At 50.0% G+C, this 18,466-nt stretch overlaps 1 protein-coding gene across 1 annotated transcript; it reads left to right on the top strand.

Annotated features, from left to right (window-relative positions):
• The first annotated feature begins 273 nt into the window (after window positions 1-273).
• Window positions 274-1,224, top strand: LOC134989257 (olfactory receptor 6B1-like). Its single transcript, XM_063950597.1, has one exon. It carries the CDS (start codon window positions 274-276, stop codon window positions 1,222-1,224), a length of 951 nt encoding a protein of 316 aa, XP_063806667.1.
• Window positions 1,225-18,466: the final 17,242 nt, after the last annotated feature.

Raw genomic sequence — 18,466 nt, 5'->3', positions numbered from 1 at the left:
CACCCCTCCCTTCACCAATATACTGCACTGTAAGAAATGTTTACAAACACTCTTAAAATAAGTGAATCATTAGGTATATCCATGTTTATTGCTGCTCGCTATAGGTTTACATGTTTATTTAACAAACCATCTACTTTGCATGGATAAGATAAAGCTGAAGGCTTACTGTATTGAGAGTATACAGTATTTAATTTAGTGCATTGTGTTATTTAACAGTATTTATCTTTCTTTATATATGTATAGTGCTGCCGATGGACGTTCTCTGATGAACCAATGGCCAATACAACAGATGTCTTCGAATTTGTCCTTCTCGGTTTCCCAGGTCTTTCAGAAAAGTTTCATCTAGTGGTTTCCTTAATATTCTTCCTAATGTACAATGTATCTCTGTTCTCGAATGGCCTAGTAATAGCCTTGATCATTCAGAGAGAACATCTGCACCAACCAATGTATGTCATTATTGGAAACCTGGCCCTCTCTGACCTCATATTCGACACTTTGACCTTGCCAAAGATCATTGCCAAATACTGGTTTAGAGATGACTCTTTGTCCTTTAACGCATGTTTTTTCCAAATGTTCTTCGTTCATAATCTGGGTTCTCTAGACTCCTTTATTATCATGCTGATGGCGGTCGATCGCTTTGTTGCCATCTGTAAACCGCTTCATTACTGTTCCATTATTACCAACAAAGTGGTCTCAATTTTCTGCTTCATTTTTTGGCTGATAGCAGCGGCCGTTGGGCTGGGTATTGCAGTTATGGGGGCTCGTCTGCCGTACTGCGGGCCAAATAAAATTAGGAACTGCTTCTGCTCTCTCACTCCGGTGGCTGTTTTGTCCTGCGTAGACTCAATAGTGACCAGGCGTACTGTGTTCACTATAGCTTTGGTTGTGCATCTTTTTCCATTGTCCTACATAATATCTTCCTATGCGATAATAATCTGGAAGATCCACTTAATGACCCATTTTGGGAATTGGCAGAACTTACTTTACACATGCACCACCCACTGGTTGGTCATTTTCTTGTACTTTGTCCCCAGATTGGCCGTCTATGTGTACAATCAGTTTCAGCTAATATCTAATGCCGATGTCAATACCTTACTTATTTGTATCTATACATTTGTGCCGCACTTTATCAGTCCGATAATATATTGCCTTAGAACAGAAGAGATAAAGCAGACTCTGAGAAAAGTCTTCCTGAATATGGTCAGTTTATCACTGGGGAAATAATCAGGTGATTTGTTAAATACATTTGAAATTATACAATGACAAATGTCTGCAGACTATCAACACTGTACTGAAATATTAGGTAATTTGATAAACTACTACTCTCATCAGATGCAAGTGATCTATGTTTTTATAGCATAGCAGTGATTACTTTACAGAGGTATATTCTTAAAAACTTTTATAATTTTTTTTAAGCCTGTACTATGTCATGAATGTATAGTGATTGAATGTGATTTACTGACCTTACAATTGGTAGATTTGATTGACACCTTTTGCTGTAAGATCAGGGCTGTGTGTGGGAGGTAATATTCAGGATGCCCACTTGTCTGTTGCCTTATTTATTCAGTATAGGTTAGGATAGCAGGCCTCTCGTTTGTCAGGGTGTCTAGTATCTGCAGTGTCATATTTAAAATCAATATAGGCATTAAACCGATAAACAAAAGGTCAACAGAAGGAAAGCATACTACAAACCAGGGGTGGTCTTCTGTTTGCCGGCGGTCGGGCTCCCGGCGCTCAGTATACCGGCGCCGGGAGCCCGACCGTCGGCTTACCGACACTTATTTTCCCTCGTGGGGGTCCACGACCCCCATAGAGGGAGAATAAAATAGTGTGGCGCGCGTAGCGCGCCACCGTGCCCGTAGCGTGGCGAGCGCAGCGAGCCCGCAAGGGGCTCATTTGCGCTCGCCAAGCTGTCGGTAAGCCGGCGGTCGGGCTCCCGGCGCCGGGATGCTGGTCGCCGGGAGCCCGACCGCCGGCCACCCGTAGTGAACCCCAAACCAGCACTACTGCAGATGGACTGTGTTAAAGCCACAAAAGTATGTAATTCATTTATTATGCTACAAAATCTACTCTGCATCTAAATCTCATGCATATCATCTGTGTTTTTAAACTATGAGAAGTCATCTACAGGCTGCACGCTACAAAATCTAATATACGTCTCTCTCTCTCTCTCTCTCTCTCTCTCTCTCTCTCTCTCTCATGCAAATGTATTTTTCAAAAGTTTTTGATGTAATGACTTGCTTGTAATTGGTTTTGCCTGTGTGGGGGTGTTGTTGCTGCATGCTGCTTGGTGTTCACTCAAAGACAGTATCTCCTTTGATCATTTGGCCATTTGGATTCAGGTGTATACTGTCTTAATCAGACTTACTATATCTTTAGATTCAGCTAGGGGCAGACCTGGTTGAGGGTTGCAGCCATGTTGTAAAGAACAAAGTGTAATTTCTGAACAGTTAACAAAAAGTTGATAAACATCACCAAACAGGTCATTTCAATTTTAAACATGACATTTTCTTATATAATGTCTGAACATGGGAATAACAGATGCACAAACAAAATTCTTAAAGCTATGTGTGCAAATGCTAGGAGCTTAGGAAACAAAATTCCAGAGCCAATTGCGATACTGACAAGGGATGATATGGATATTGTGGCAATTACAGAGTCATGACTGGACATAGCTATACCAGGATATACTTTATTTAGGAAGGACAGAATGGGAAAAATCAGAGGGGGCAGTTGTGAATATCCCATTAGGCATGTGCCTAGGGGCAGCACTCATTTGGGAGTGGCACTTGGATGCTTGTGTTGGTACTGTCAGCCCAAAATGTTCCAGTAACTGGAAAATATTTCCACTGTACTGTACCATATGCCATCTTGACTGGAGTGTAACTGGGGAGGACATGCACATACTGCCCCTGTAAGCTGTCCTACTTAGTAAATATGTATACATAATTAAAAAAAGAAAAGTTATAGTTAGTTTTTTTTAATTATTCTATTAAATTGGCCATCGTCAAATGAAGGCTTATAGCCAATCAATAAAAATAATAAAATTAGGCAGGTGGGGGGCAGCCATTACTGTTGTGCCTGGGGTTACCCTCACCCCTTAATCTGCCCCTGGGGGAGGGGTAGCAATGTATGTGAAAAAATAAATGTTACTTTAATACAAAATATTGATGAAAAACTGAGGCCCTTTGGTTGACCATAGAAACAGGGAAAAAGGACATCTATAGACCACCAAGGCTAGGGCAGGGATTGTAAAGGAACGTATTGCTGGACATCACTGAAATGGCTTTAAAGGGAGAGGATATAATCATGGGAGACTTTAATCTACCTGATGTAAATTGGGAGGGGTCTTTTACAAGTTTAAATACAAGTGAAAATGTTCTAAATTCCTTAAAGGGAGCATCCATCAAACAATTGGTGAGGGAGCCCACTCGCAAAGACTCAATAGTAGATTTAATACTTACAAATGGTGACAGGATATCAGACATATATGTGGGTGAGCACCTGGGATCCAGTGATCATCAAGCAGTGTGGTTTAGTATAAAGACAGGATCCAACTCCTGTCACACAAAAACAAAGGTGTTAGATTTTAGGAAGGCTGACTTTGCAAAAATGGGGAGATGTTTAAGAGATTCGTTGGCAGATTAGAGGAACTTGGAAGGGGTGGAGAGGTGAGAAAAACTAAAAAGTGCAATACTAAGGGCAACAGACATTTATATCAAATAGCACCAGGAAAAGGAAGCCAGTGTGGTACACAGAAGAGGTATCAGCTAGTGTGAAAGCAAAAAAGATGGCCTTTAGGAAATACAGACTCAGTATAATAATGACAAAGAGGTGTATCTTGCCAGATGGAAGGATGCTAAGAAAGTGATCAGACGTGCAAAGGCAGAAGCTGAGGAGAAAATAGCTCAGTCAGTAGATAAAGGGGGCAAAACTTTTTTTAAAGTATATAAGTGAAATGAGAAAATCAAATGGAGGAATAATAGGACTTAAGACAGAGAGTGAGAATTTGGTGGAGGGAGACAAGGCAGTAGCGGATCTTCTACTATAAGTAATTATTTTTGCAAGCGGCCACAGTTAAGTTGCAAGGACATCCATAAAAATAAGGTAGACAACAGTACATTTACAGAGGAGAAGGTCCTGACAGAACTCTCAAAACTGAAAGGGGATAAATTAATGGGGCCAGATGGGATACATCTACAATCAAACAAAGCAATGAGAAAGGCTAGTCAGATGCTTGGTGCATTGGGAGAGGAATCAGCAGCAGAAAGAAAGAAGTAATAATGCCACTGTATAGGTCATTGGTACGGTCTCATCTAGAATACTGTATTCAGTTCTGGAGGCCCTATCTTCAGAAGAATAAAATTACATTAGAGACTGTACAAAGAGGGGCAACTAAAATGGTGCATGGCCAACATCACAAAAGATCTTAATATGTATGGTTTGGAGCAGAGAAGGGAAAGGGGGGACATGATAGAGACTGTCGCATATATCAGGGGTTTTAACAAAGTCCAGGAGGGAAACATTCTCCAAATGAAGAGAAGCAATAGGACACGAGGACATGCACTGAGACTGGAGGGGGGGAGGGTCAGGGGAAATTTAAGGAATATATGACTCTACCTGCCGTAATGTGAAAAAAGAGGACTCTGCCTGTCGTAATGTGAAAAAGGGAACTCTGCCTGTCGTAATGTGTAAAAGGGGGCTATATGTGGCATAATATGTGACAGGGGCACTACACATGGAGCCCTCCTCATCTTTCCCTTTAATAGGATTAACTGAACCAGGACAGTCGAACTTAATCCCCTGCTGTAATGACGTAATACCCCGCTGTATTGTTCTCTGTGTATTGTATTGCAGCTGAGAACAGGCTTATGTTAATAAGCCTTGGTGCACCTAGGTGCAGCAGAGAAGGCTAGATGAGCGAGGCTCCATCTGTATATGGCATAATGTGTGAAAGGGGCCCAGGGCCGGCGCTATCATTAGGCAGCTTTAGGCAGCTGCCTAGAGCGCCGGCTGCTGGAGTACGGCCTCCGCTGTCCCCTCGCAATCCACAGGACCAGGTTTTCTTTTTTTAAATATATATTTTTGCGGGTTACAGAGGGCAGGGGGGATTGAGGAGAGGTAGAAGCCGTCCGCCCCCTCACCAGCAAAAGCCGCCCGCCCCTCACCAGCAGCAGCCGCCCGCCCCTCACCTGCAGCAGCACCAACCACGCACTTATGGAGCTGGCGGCAGTAACGGTAGCAGTGCCTCCTCACCAGCAGGAACAGTGCTAACACGGTTGGCAGTGGCGTAACTACCACAGGTGCAGGGGATGCAGCTGCTATGTGGCCCCGGCTAACTACATGGCCCACAGCTCCCCTGCACCCAGTCTCACCGAGAACAAGAGACAGGCTGGGGCTGCTCAGGCACACTGTCCGCGGCAGTACTAGAAGAGAAGGGGAGAGCTGTAGGGAGGGGGCGTGGCCATATGCATAGCATTGCCCATTCACTGGCCAGATACTGTACCTGAAGCTCCTCTGCAGTATCCGCCGATGCCCCGTACACCTGTGGCTCCTGGTGCCCCGCCCCCATTTTGGCTGAAGTTCTCCCATTCACCCTCCAGTAACTGTTGGGAACCCTGGGCTCTGAAATTATGAGAAAAGGGCAGCTGCAGGGGCTGAGCTGCCTACAGGAGTACCTGTATACCAGTAATACCAGGATGAAAAATGCATGGGCACCGGGCAGCTGTCACCGTCTGTGAGGTGAACTCTGCATGCATCCTACAGGTCAGTGCAACGTCTGGAGCTGCCTCACACACACACGCTTCACCATAGCCTGACACACACACGCTTCACCATAGCCTGACACACACAAGCTTCACCATAGCCTGACACACACACGCTTCACCATAGCCTGACACACACACGCTTCACCATAGCCTGACACACACACGCTTCACCATAGCCTGACACACACATGCTGCCCCATAGCCTCACACACACGCTACCCCATAGCCTGACACACACACGCTGCCCCATAGTCTGACACACACACGCTGCCCCATAGCCTGACACACACACCCTACCCCATAGCCTGACACACACACGCTGCCCCATAGTCTGACACACACACGCTGCCCCATAGCCTCACACACACGCTGCCCCATAGCCTGATACACACATGCTGCCCCATAGCCTCACACACCCGCTGCCCCATAGCCACGTTACTCCTCACAGTAGAGCCCCTTATTCACATTACATCACACTGAATTTCTCCTTATTCACATTACACCACACCATATTGCTCTTTATTCATATTAGACGACACAGTAGTGCCCTTTCTATGCGCAATGCCACCTAGTAGAGCACCTTATACACATAATGCCACACAGTAATGCCCCTTACACCTATGAGACACATTATTAATGTCCTTATAAACCTGATGCGCCTTACACATTATGACAACCTTTATTAATGCCCTTTTACACATAATGTTCGTTACACATATGCTGCACATTATTAATGCCCTTATAAACATAATGACACACATAGTGCCCCCTACACATTTGCTGCACATTATTAGTGCCCCTATACACATAATGACACACATGCAGTACTACCCTGTTACACATATGCTGCACATTATTAATGCCCTTTTACACATAATGTCCCTTACACATATGCAGCACATTATTAATGCCCTTATACACATAATGACACACATAGTGCCCCCTACACATTTGCTGCACATTATTAGTGCCCCTATACACATAATGACACACATACAGTACTACCCTGTTACACATATGCCGTACATTATTAATGCCCTTATACACATAATAACAGACATAGTGCCCCTTATGTTGCACATTATTAATGCATTTTTACATGACACACATAATGCTCCTTACACATATTCTGAACACCACTGCACAACCAACCCACTCACATGCACACAGCACTCACACTGCCACTAACACTGTGACCTCTGCCTCTGCTTGGATACAGATGTGTCCTCATAAATCTTGCCTCAATGCTAATGTTGGGCACATATTTTTTTAATGAAAATGCATCTTATTTGCATTGCTATGTGGTTAGGATGCACAAGCAGCTTCTGCTGATTAAAATGATATGCAGCATGCCTATATACTGTGTGAGACTGTAGCTGTATCTGCATATGAAATGCTACACACAGAATATAGGCATTCTGCATATCATTTTAATCAGCAGAAGCTGCTGATGCCCCTAGGCATATCAAATGCCCTAGGCATTTGCCTAGTTTGCCTATGCCTATGGCCGGCTCTGCACACACATGCTGCCCCATAGCCTGACACTCACACGCTGCCCCATAGCCTGACATACACATGCTGTCCCATAGCCTCACACACCCGCTGCCCCATAGCCTGACACACACACACTGCCCCATAGCCTGACACACACGCTGCCCCATAGCCTCACACACACACTGCCCCATAGCCTGACACACACACGCTGCCCTATAGCCTGACACACACACGCTGCTCCATAGCCTGACACACACACGCTGCCCCATAGCCTGACACACACGCTGCCCCATAGCCTGACACTCACGCTGCTCCATAGCCTGACACACACGCTGCCCCATAGCCTCACACACACACTGCCCCATAGCCTGACACACACACGCTGCCCCATAGCCTGACACACACACGCTGCCCCATAGCCTCACACACACGCTGCCCCATAGCCTGACACACACGCTGCCCCATAGCCTCACACACACGCTGCCCCATAGCCTGAGACTCACACGCTGCCCCATAGCCTGACACTCACACGCTGCCCCATAGCCGGACACACACACGCTGCCCCATAGCCTGACACTCACACGCTGCCCCATAGCCTCACACACACGCTGCCCCATAGCCTGACACTCACACGCTGCTCCATAGCCTGACACACACACACACTGCCCCTTAGCCTGACACACACACGCTGCCCCATAGCCTGACACTCACACGCTGCCCCATAGCATGACACTCACACGCTGCCCCATAGCCTCACATACACACGCTGCCCCATAGCCTGACACACACGCTGCCCCATAGCCTCACACACACGCTGCCCCATAGCCTCACACACACGCTGCCCCATAGCCTGAGACTCACACGCTGCCCCATAGCCTGACACTCACACGCTGCCCCATAGCCGGACACACACACGCTACCCCATAGCCTGACACACACACGCTGCCCCATAGCCTGACACACACGCTGCCCCATAGCCTCACACACACGCTGCCCCATAGCCTGAGACTCACACGCTGCCCCATAGCCTGACACTCACACGCTGCCCCATAGCCTGACACTCACACGCTGCCCCATAGCCTGACACACACACGCTGCCCCATAGCCTCACACACACGCTGCCCCATAGCCTGACACACACGCTGCCCCATAGCCTCACACACACACTGCCCCATAGCCTGAGACTCACACGCTGCCCCATAGCCTGACACTCACACGCTGCCCCATAGCCTGACACTCACACGCTGCCCCATAGCCTGACACTCACATGCTGCCCCATAGCCTGACACTCACACGCTGCCCCATAGCCTCACACACACGCTGCCCCATAGCCTGACACTCACACGCTGCTCCATAGCCTGACACACACACACACTGCCCCATAGCCTGACACACACACGCTGCCCCATAGCCTGACACTCACACGCTGCCCCATAGCATGACATTCACACGCTGCCCCATAGCCTCACATACACACGCTGCCCCATAGCCTGACACACACGCTGCCCCATAGCCTGACACACACACACTGCCCCATAGCCTGACACACACACAGAGCAGGCCCTAACCAATATGATGCCCTAGGCAAGATTTTGGCTGGTGCCCCCTAGCACCACCGCTGGTTCCGCCTCTGACCTTGCACCTCTTTCCCAGCACCATACCATCACCTTTCAGCCATAGCAGTCCTTATTTTGGTGTTTGTACCACCTATATTTTAAAAAGGAACTGTTTGCACATTTGGCGCACAGCCCAAAATGGGGTGTGTTTTTGCTGGCAAGGGGCATGGCCACACAATAGTAAACCCAATTCCAATGACGCCACACAGTACTGCAACTTTATTCACATTTGATCATGCGATAGTGTCCATAATTCATATTACATCCCACAGTAGTATCACTTTACCTTATAAACGTTACTCCTCACAGTAGAGCCCCTTATTCACATTACATCACACTGAATTTCTCCTTATTCACATTACACCACACCATGTTGCTCTTTATTCATATTAGACGACACAGTAGTGCCCTTTCTATACGCAATGCCACATAGTAGAGCACCTTATACACATAATGCCACACAGTAATGCCCCTTACACCTATGAGACACATTATTAATGTCCTTATAAACCTGATGCGCCTTACACATTATGACAACCTTTATTAATGCCCTTTTACACATAATGTTCGTTACACATATGCTGCACATTATTAATGCCCTTATAAACATAATGACACACATAGTGCCCCCTACACATTTGCTGCACATTATTAGTGCCCCTATACACATAATGACACACATACAGTACTACCCTGTTACACATATGCCGTACATTATTAATGCCCTTATACACATAATAACAGACATAGTGCCCCTTACACATGTTGCACATTATTAATGCATTTTTACATGACACACATAATGCTCCTTACACATATTCTGAACACCACTGCACAACCAACCCACTCACATGCACACAGCACTCACACTGCCACTAACACTGTGACCTCTGCCTCTGCTTGGATACAGATGTGTCCTCATAAATCTTGCCTCAATGCTAATGTTGGGCACATATTTTTTTAATGAAAATGCATCTTATTTGCATTGCTATGTGGTTAGGATGCACAAGCAGCTTCTGCTGATTAAAATGATATGCAGCATGCCTATATACTGTGTGAGACTGTAGCTGTATCTGCATATGAAATGCTACACACAGAATATAGGCATTCTGCATATCATTTTAATCAGCAGAAGCTGCTGATGCCCCTAGGCATATCAAATGCCCTAGGCATTTGCCTAGTTTGCCTATGCCTATGGCCGGCTCTGCACACACATGCTGCCCCATAGCCTGACACTCACACGCTGCCCCATAGCCTGACATACACATGCTGTCCCATAGCCTCACACACCCGCTGCCCCATAGCCTGACACACACACACTGCCCCATAGCCTGACACTCACACGCTGCCCCATAGCCTCACACACATGCTGCCCCATAGCCTCACACACACACTGCCCCATAGCCTGCCACTCACACGCTGCCCTATAGCCTGACAGACACACACGCTGCTCCATAGCCTGACACACACACGCTGCCCCAGAGCCTGACACACACACGCTGCCCCATAGCCTCACACACACACTGCCCCATAGCCTGACACTCACACGCTGCCCCATAACCACAAACACACTGCCCCATAGCCTGCCACTCGCACGCTGCCCCATAGCCTGACACACACACGCTGCCCCATAGCCTGACACACACACGCTGCCCCACAGCCTGACACACACACGCTGCCCCATAGCCTGACACACACACGCTGCCCCATAGCCTGACACAAACACGCTGCCCCATAGCCTCACACACACACTGCCCCATAGCCTGACACTCACACGCTGCCCCATAGCCTCACACACACGCTGCCCCATAGCCTGACACACACGCTGCCCCATAGCCTCACACACACACTGCCCCATAGCCTGACACAAACACGCTGCCCCATAGCCTGACACACACACGCTGCCCCATAGCCTCACACACACGCTGCCCCATAGCCTGACACTCACAGGCTGCCCATAGCCTGACACACACGCTGCCCCATAGCCTCACACACACGCTGCCCCATAGCCTGAGACTCACACGCTGCCCCATAGCCTGACACTCACATGCTGCCCCATAGCCTGACACTCACATGCTGCCCCATAGCCTGACACTCACACGCTGCCCCATAGCCTCACACACACGCTGCCCCATAGCCTGACACACACACACACTGCCCCTTAGCCTGACACATACACGCTGCCCCATAGCCTGACACTCACACGCTGCCCCATAGCATGACACTCACACGCTGCCCCATAGCCTCACATACACACGCTGCCCCATAGCCTGACACACACGCTGCCCCATAGCCTGACACACACATGCTGCCCCATAGCCTGACACTCACACGCTGCCCCATAGCCTCACACACACGCTGCCCCATAGCCTCACACACACGCTGCCCCATAGCCTGACACAAACACGCTGCCCCATAGCCTGACACACACACGCTGCCCCATAGCCTGACACACACGCTGCCCCATAGCCTCACACACACGCTGCCCCATAGCCTGACACAAACACGCTGCCCCATAGCCTGACACACACACGCTGCCCCATAGCCTGACACACACGCTGCCCCATAGCCTCACACACACGCTGCCCCATAGCCTGACACACACGCTGCCCCATAGCCTCACACACACGCTGCCCCATAGCCTGACACACACACGCTGCCCCATAGCCTGACACACACGCTGCACCATAGCCTGACACAAACATGCTGCCCCATAGCCTGACACACACACGCTGCCCCATAGCCTGACACACACACGCTGCCCCATAGCCTGACACACACACGCTGCCCCTTAGCCTGACACACACACGCTGCCCCATAGTCTGACACACACACGCTGCCCCATATCCTGACACACATACGCTGCAAAATAGCCTGACACACACACGCTGCCCCATAGTCTGACACACACATGCTTCACCATAGCCTGACACACACACGCTGCACCATAACCTGACACACACATGCTTCACCATAGCCTGACACACACACGCTTCACCATAGCCTGACACACACAAGCTTCACCATAGCCTCACACACACATGCTGCCCCATAGCCTCACACACACGCTACCCCATAGCCTGACACACACACGCTGCCCCATAGTCTGACACACACACGCTGCCCCGTAGCCTGACACACACACCCTACCCCATAGCCTGACACACACACGCTGCCCCATAGTCTGACACACACACGCTGCCCCATAGCCTCACACACACGCTGCCCCATAGCCTGATACACACATGCTGCCCCATAGCCTCACACACCCGCTGCCCCATAGCCTGACACACACACACGCTGCCCCATAGCCTGACACACACACGCTGCCCCATAGCCTGACACACACGCTGCCCCATAGCCTGTCACACACACATGCTGCCCCATAGCCTGACACACACACGCTGCCCCATAGCCTGACACTCACACACGCTGCCCCATAGCCTGACACACACACGCTGCCCCATAGCCTGACACTCACACGCTGCCCCATAGCCTGACACACACACACGCTGCCCCATAGCCTGACACACACACACTCACACGCTGCCCCATAGCCTGACACTCACACGCTGCCCCATAGCCTGACACACACACGCTGCCCCATAGCCTGACACACAGGCTGCCCCATAGCCTCACACACACGCTGCCCCATAGCCTGACACACAGGCTGCCCCATAGCCTGACACTCACACACTGCCCCATAGCCTCATACACACGCTGCCCCATAGCCTGATACACACACACTGCCCCATAGCCTGACACACACACAGAGCAGGCCCTAACCAATATGATGCCCTAGGCAAGATTTTGGCTGGTGCCCCCTAGCACCACCGCTGGTTCCGCCTCTGACCTTGCACCTCTTTCCCAGCACCATACCATCACCTTTCAGCCATAGCAGTCCTTATTTTGGTGTTTGTACCACCTATATTTTAAAAAGGAACAGTTTGCACATTTGGCGCACAGCCCAAAATGGGGTGTGTTTTTGCTGGCAAGGGGCATGGCCACACAATAGTAAACCCAATTCCAATGACGCCACACAGTACTGCAACTTTATTCACATTTGATCATGCGATAGTGTCCATAATTCATATTACATCCCACAGTAGTATCACTTTACCTTATAAACGTTACTCCTCACAGTAGAGCCCCTTATTCACATTACATCACACTGAATTTCTCCTTATTCACATTACACCACACCATGTTGCTCTTTATTCATATTTGACGACACAGTAGTGCCCTTTCTATACGCAATGCCACATAGTAGAGCACCTTATACACATAATGCCACACAGTAATGCCCCTTACACCTATGAGACACATTATTAATGTCCTTATAAACCTGATGCGCCTTACACATTATGACAACCTTTATTAATGCCCTTTTACACATAATGTTCGTTACACATATGCTGCACATTATTAATGCCCTTATAAACATAATGACACACATAGTGCCCCCTACACATTTGCTGCACATTATTAGTGCCCCTATACACATAATGACACACATGCAGTACTACCCTGTTACACATATGCTGCACATTATTAATGCCCTTTTACACATAATGTCCCTTACACATATGCAGCACATTATTAATGCCCTTATACACATAATGACACACATAGTGCCCCCTACACATTTGCTGCACATTATTAGTGCCCCTATACACATAATGACACACATACAGTACTACCCTGTTACACATATGCCGTACATTATTAATGCCCTTATACACATTATAACAGACATAGTGCCCCTTACACATGTTGCACATTATTAATGCATTTTTACATGACACACATAATGCTCCTTACACATATTCTGAACACCACTGCACAACCAACCCACTCACATGCACACAGCACTCACACTGCCACTAACACTGTGACCTCTGCCTCTGCTTGGATACAGATGTGTCCTCATAAATCTTGCCTCAATGCTAACGTTGGGCACATATTTTTTTAATGAAAATGCATCTTATTTGCATTGCTATGTGGTTAGGATGCACAAGCAGCTTCTGCTGATTAAAATGATATGCAGCATGCCTATATACTGTGTGAGACTGTAGCTGTATCTGCATATGAAATGCTACACACAGAATATAGGCATTCTGCATATCATTTTAATCAGCAGAAGCTGCTGATGCCCCTAGGCATATCAAATGCCCTAGGCAATTGCCTAGTTTGCCTATGCCTATGGCCGGCTCTGCACACACATGCTGCCCCATAGCCTGACACTCACACGCTGCCCCATAGCCTGACATACACACTGCCCCATAGCCTCACACACCCGCTGCCCCATAGCCTGACACACACACACTGCCCCATAGCCTGACACTCACACGCTGCCCCATAGCCTCACACACATGCTGCCCCATAGCCTCACACACACACTGCCCCATAGCCTGCCACTCACACGCTGCCCTATAGCCTGACACACACACGCTGCTCCATAGCCTGACACACACACGCTGCCCCATAGCCTGACACACACACGCTGCCCCATAGCCTCACACACACACTGCCCCATAGCCTGACACTCACACGCTGCCCCATAACCACACACACACGCTGCCCCATAGCCTGACACACACACGCTGCCCCACAGCCTGACACACACACGCTGCCCCATAGCCTGACACACACACGCTGCCCCATAGCCTGACACACACACGCTGCCCCATAGCCTGACACAAACACGCTGCCCCATAGCCTCACACACACACTGCCCCATAGCCTGACACACACGCTGCCCCATAGCCTGACACACATGCTGCCCCATAGCCTGACACACACACTGCCCCATAGCCTGACACACACACTCTGCCCTATAGCCTGACACACACACGCTGCTCCATAGCCTGACACACACGCTGCCCCATAGCCTCACACACACACTGCCCCATAGCCTGACACACACACGCTGCCCTATAGCCTGACACACACACGCTGCTCCATAGCCTAACACACACACGCTGCCCCATAGCCTGACACACACGCTGCCCCATAGCCTGACACTCACGCTGCTCCATAGCCTGACACACACGCTGCCCCATAGCCTCACACACACACTGCCCCATAGCCTGACACACACACGCTGCCCCATAGCCTGACACACACACGCTGCCCCATAGCCTCACACACACGCTGCCCCATAGCCTGACACTCACACGCTGCCCCATAGCCTGACACTCACACGCTGCCCCATAGCCGGACACACACACGCTGCCCCATAGCCTGACACTCACACGCTGCTCCATAGCCTGACACACACACACACTGCCCCTTAGCCTGACACACACACGCTGCCCCATAGCCTGACACTCACACGCTGCCCCATAGCATGACACTCACACGCTGCCCCATAGCCTCACATACACACGCTGCCCCATAGCCTGACACACACGCTGCCCCATAGCCTCACACACACGCTGCCCCATAGCCTGAGACTCACACGCTGCCCCATAGCCTGACACTCACACGCTGCCCCATAGCCGGACACACACACGCTACCCCATAGCCTGACACACACACGCTGCCCCATAGCCTGACACACACGCTGCCCCATAGCCTCACACACACGCTGCCCCATAGCCTGAGACTCACACGCTGCCCCATAGCCGGACACTCACACGCTGCCCCATAGCCTGACACTCACACGCTGCCCCATAGCCTGACACACACACGCTGCCCCATAGCCTCACACACACGCTACCCCATAGCCTGACACACACACGCTGCCCCATAGCCTCACACACACGCTACCCCATAGCCTGACACACACACGCTGCCCCATAGCCTCACACACACGCTGCCCCATAGCCTCACACACACGCTACCCCATAGCCTGACACACACATGCTGCCCCATAGCCTGACACACACACGCTGCCCCATAGCCTCACACACACGCTGCCCCATAGCCTGACACACACGCTGCCCCATAGCCTCACACACACGCTGCCCCATAGCCTGAGACTCACACGCTGCCCCATAGCCTGACACTCACACGCTGCCCCATAGCCTGACACTCACACGCTGCCCCATAGCCTGACACTCACATGCTGCCCCATAGCCTGACACTCACACGCTGCCCCATAGCCTCACACACACGCTGCCCCATAGCCTGACACTCACACGCTGCTCCATAGCCTGACACACACACACACTGCCCCTTAGCCTGACACACACACGCTGCCCCATAGCCTGACACTCACACGCTGCCCCATAGCATGACATTCACACGCTGCCCCATAGCCTCACATACACACGCTGCCCCATAGCCTGACACACACGCTGCCCCATAGCCTGACACACACATGCTGCCCCATAGCCTGACACTCACACGCTGCCCCATAGCCTCACACACACGCTGCCCCATAGCCTCACACACACGCTGCCCCATAGCCTGAGACACACACGCTGCCCCATAGCCTGACACTCACACGCTGCCCCATAGCCTCACACACACGCTGCCCCATAGCCTCACACACACGCTGCCCCATAGCCTGACACTCACACGCTGCCCCATAGCCTCACACACATGCTGCCCCATAGCCTCACACACACGCTGCCCCATAGCCTGACACAAACACGCTGCCCCATAGCCTGACACACACACGCTGCCCCATAGCCTGACACACACGCTGCACTATAGCCTGATACAAACACGCTGCCCCATAGCCTAACACACATGCTGCCCCATAGCCTCACACACACACGCTGCCCCATAGCCTCACACACACGCTGCCCCATAGCCTCACACACACGCTGCCCCATAGCCTGACACTCACACGCTGCCCCATAGCCTCACACACATGCTGCCCCATAGCCTGACACACACACGCTGCCCCATAGCCTCACACACATGCTGCCCCATAGCCTCACACACACGCTGCCCCATAGCCTGACACTCACACGCTACCCCATAGCCTGACACACACACTGCCCCATAGCCTCACACACACGCTGCTACATAGCCTGACACAAACACGCTGCCCCATAGCCTGACACACACACGCTGCCCCATAGCCTGACACACACACGCTACCCCATAGCCTCACACACACGCTACCCCATAGCCTGACACACACACGCTACCCCATAGCCTGACACACACGCTGCACTATAGCCTGACACAAACATGCTGCCCCATAGCCTAACACAAACACGCTGCCCCATAGCCTGACACACACGCTGCCCCATAGCCTGACACACACACGCTGCCCCATAGCCTCACACACACGCTGCCCCATAGCCTGACACACACACGCTGCCCCATAGCCTCACACACACGCTACCCCATAGCCTGACACACACGCTGCACTATAGCCTGACACAAACATGCTGCCCCATAGCCTAACACAAACACGCTGCCCCATAGCCTGACACACACGCTGCCCCATAGCCTGACACACACACGCTGCCCCATAGCCTCACACACACGCTGCCCCATAGCATCATGTGATAGGTGGGATAGGTGTGGTCAGATTGTCAGGAGGTGTACAGTAGTCAGACCAACAGGTCAAAATAACTTAGGTACTACTTGTGGGGGTGATTCAGAGATGATCGTAGATATGCTAAATTTAGCACATCTTCGATTAGATTCTCAGACATGAGGGGGGACGCCCATCACAGGGCTAGTCCGCCCCGCATGTCTGGCACAACCCCCCTCCCCCACCCCTGCAAGGGTGCAAAAGCATTGCACAGCGACAATGCTTTTGCACCCACTGAGTAGCTCCCCACCAGCGCAACTCCTGCGCAGCCTAGCTTTGCTGGCGGGCGGTTACCCACCACGTCCCGGGTTGCAGCGGCTGCGTGTGTCGTATGTATGGAGGCAGTGTATGTATGTATGTATAATATATATGTATGGAGGCAGTGGATGGATGGATGGATGGATGGATGGATGGATGGATGGATGGATGGATGGATGGATGTATGGAGGCAGTGTATGTATGTATTTATGTATGTATTTATGGCAGCAGTGTATGTATGTATCTATGTATGTATGGAGGCAGTGTATGTAGGCAGTGTATGTAGGCAGTGTATGGACGTATGGAGGCAGTGTATGTATGTATGTATGTATGTATGTATCTATGTTTGTATGGAGGCAGTGTATGTATGTATGTATGTATAATATATATGTATGGAGGCAGTGGATGGATGGATGTATGTATGGAGGCAGTGTATGTATGTATTTATGTATGTATTTATGGCAGCAGTGTATGTATGTATCTATGTATGTATGGAGGCAGTGTATGTATGTATGTATGTATGTAGGCAGTGTATGGACGTATGGAGGCAGTGTATGTATGTATGTATCTATGTTTGTATGGAGGCAGTGTATGTATGTATGGTGGCAGTGTATGGACGTATGGAGGCAGTGTATGTATGTATGTATGTATGGAGGCAGTGTATGTATGTATGTATGTATGTATGGAGGCAGTGTATGTATGTATGGAGGCAGTGTATGTATGTATGTATGTATGTATGTATGTATGGAGGCAGTGTATGTATGTATGTATGTATGTATGTATGTATGTATGTATGGAGGCAGTGTATGGATGTATGTATGTATATATGC

Source organism: Pseudophryne corroboree, chromosome 2, assembly GCF_028390025.1.
Source record: "Pseudophryne corroboree isolate aPseCor3 chromosome 2, aPseCor3.hap2, whole genome shotgun sequence".
Classification (NCBI taxonomy): domain Eukaryota; kingdom Metazoa; phylum Chordata; class Amphibia; order Anura; family Myobatrachidae; genus Pseudophryne; species Pseudophryne corroboree.
This window is presented reverse-complemented; position numbering and strand designations above follow the sequence as displayed.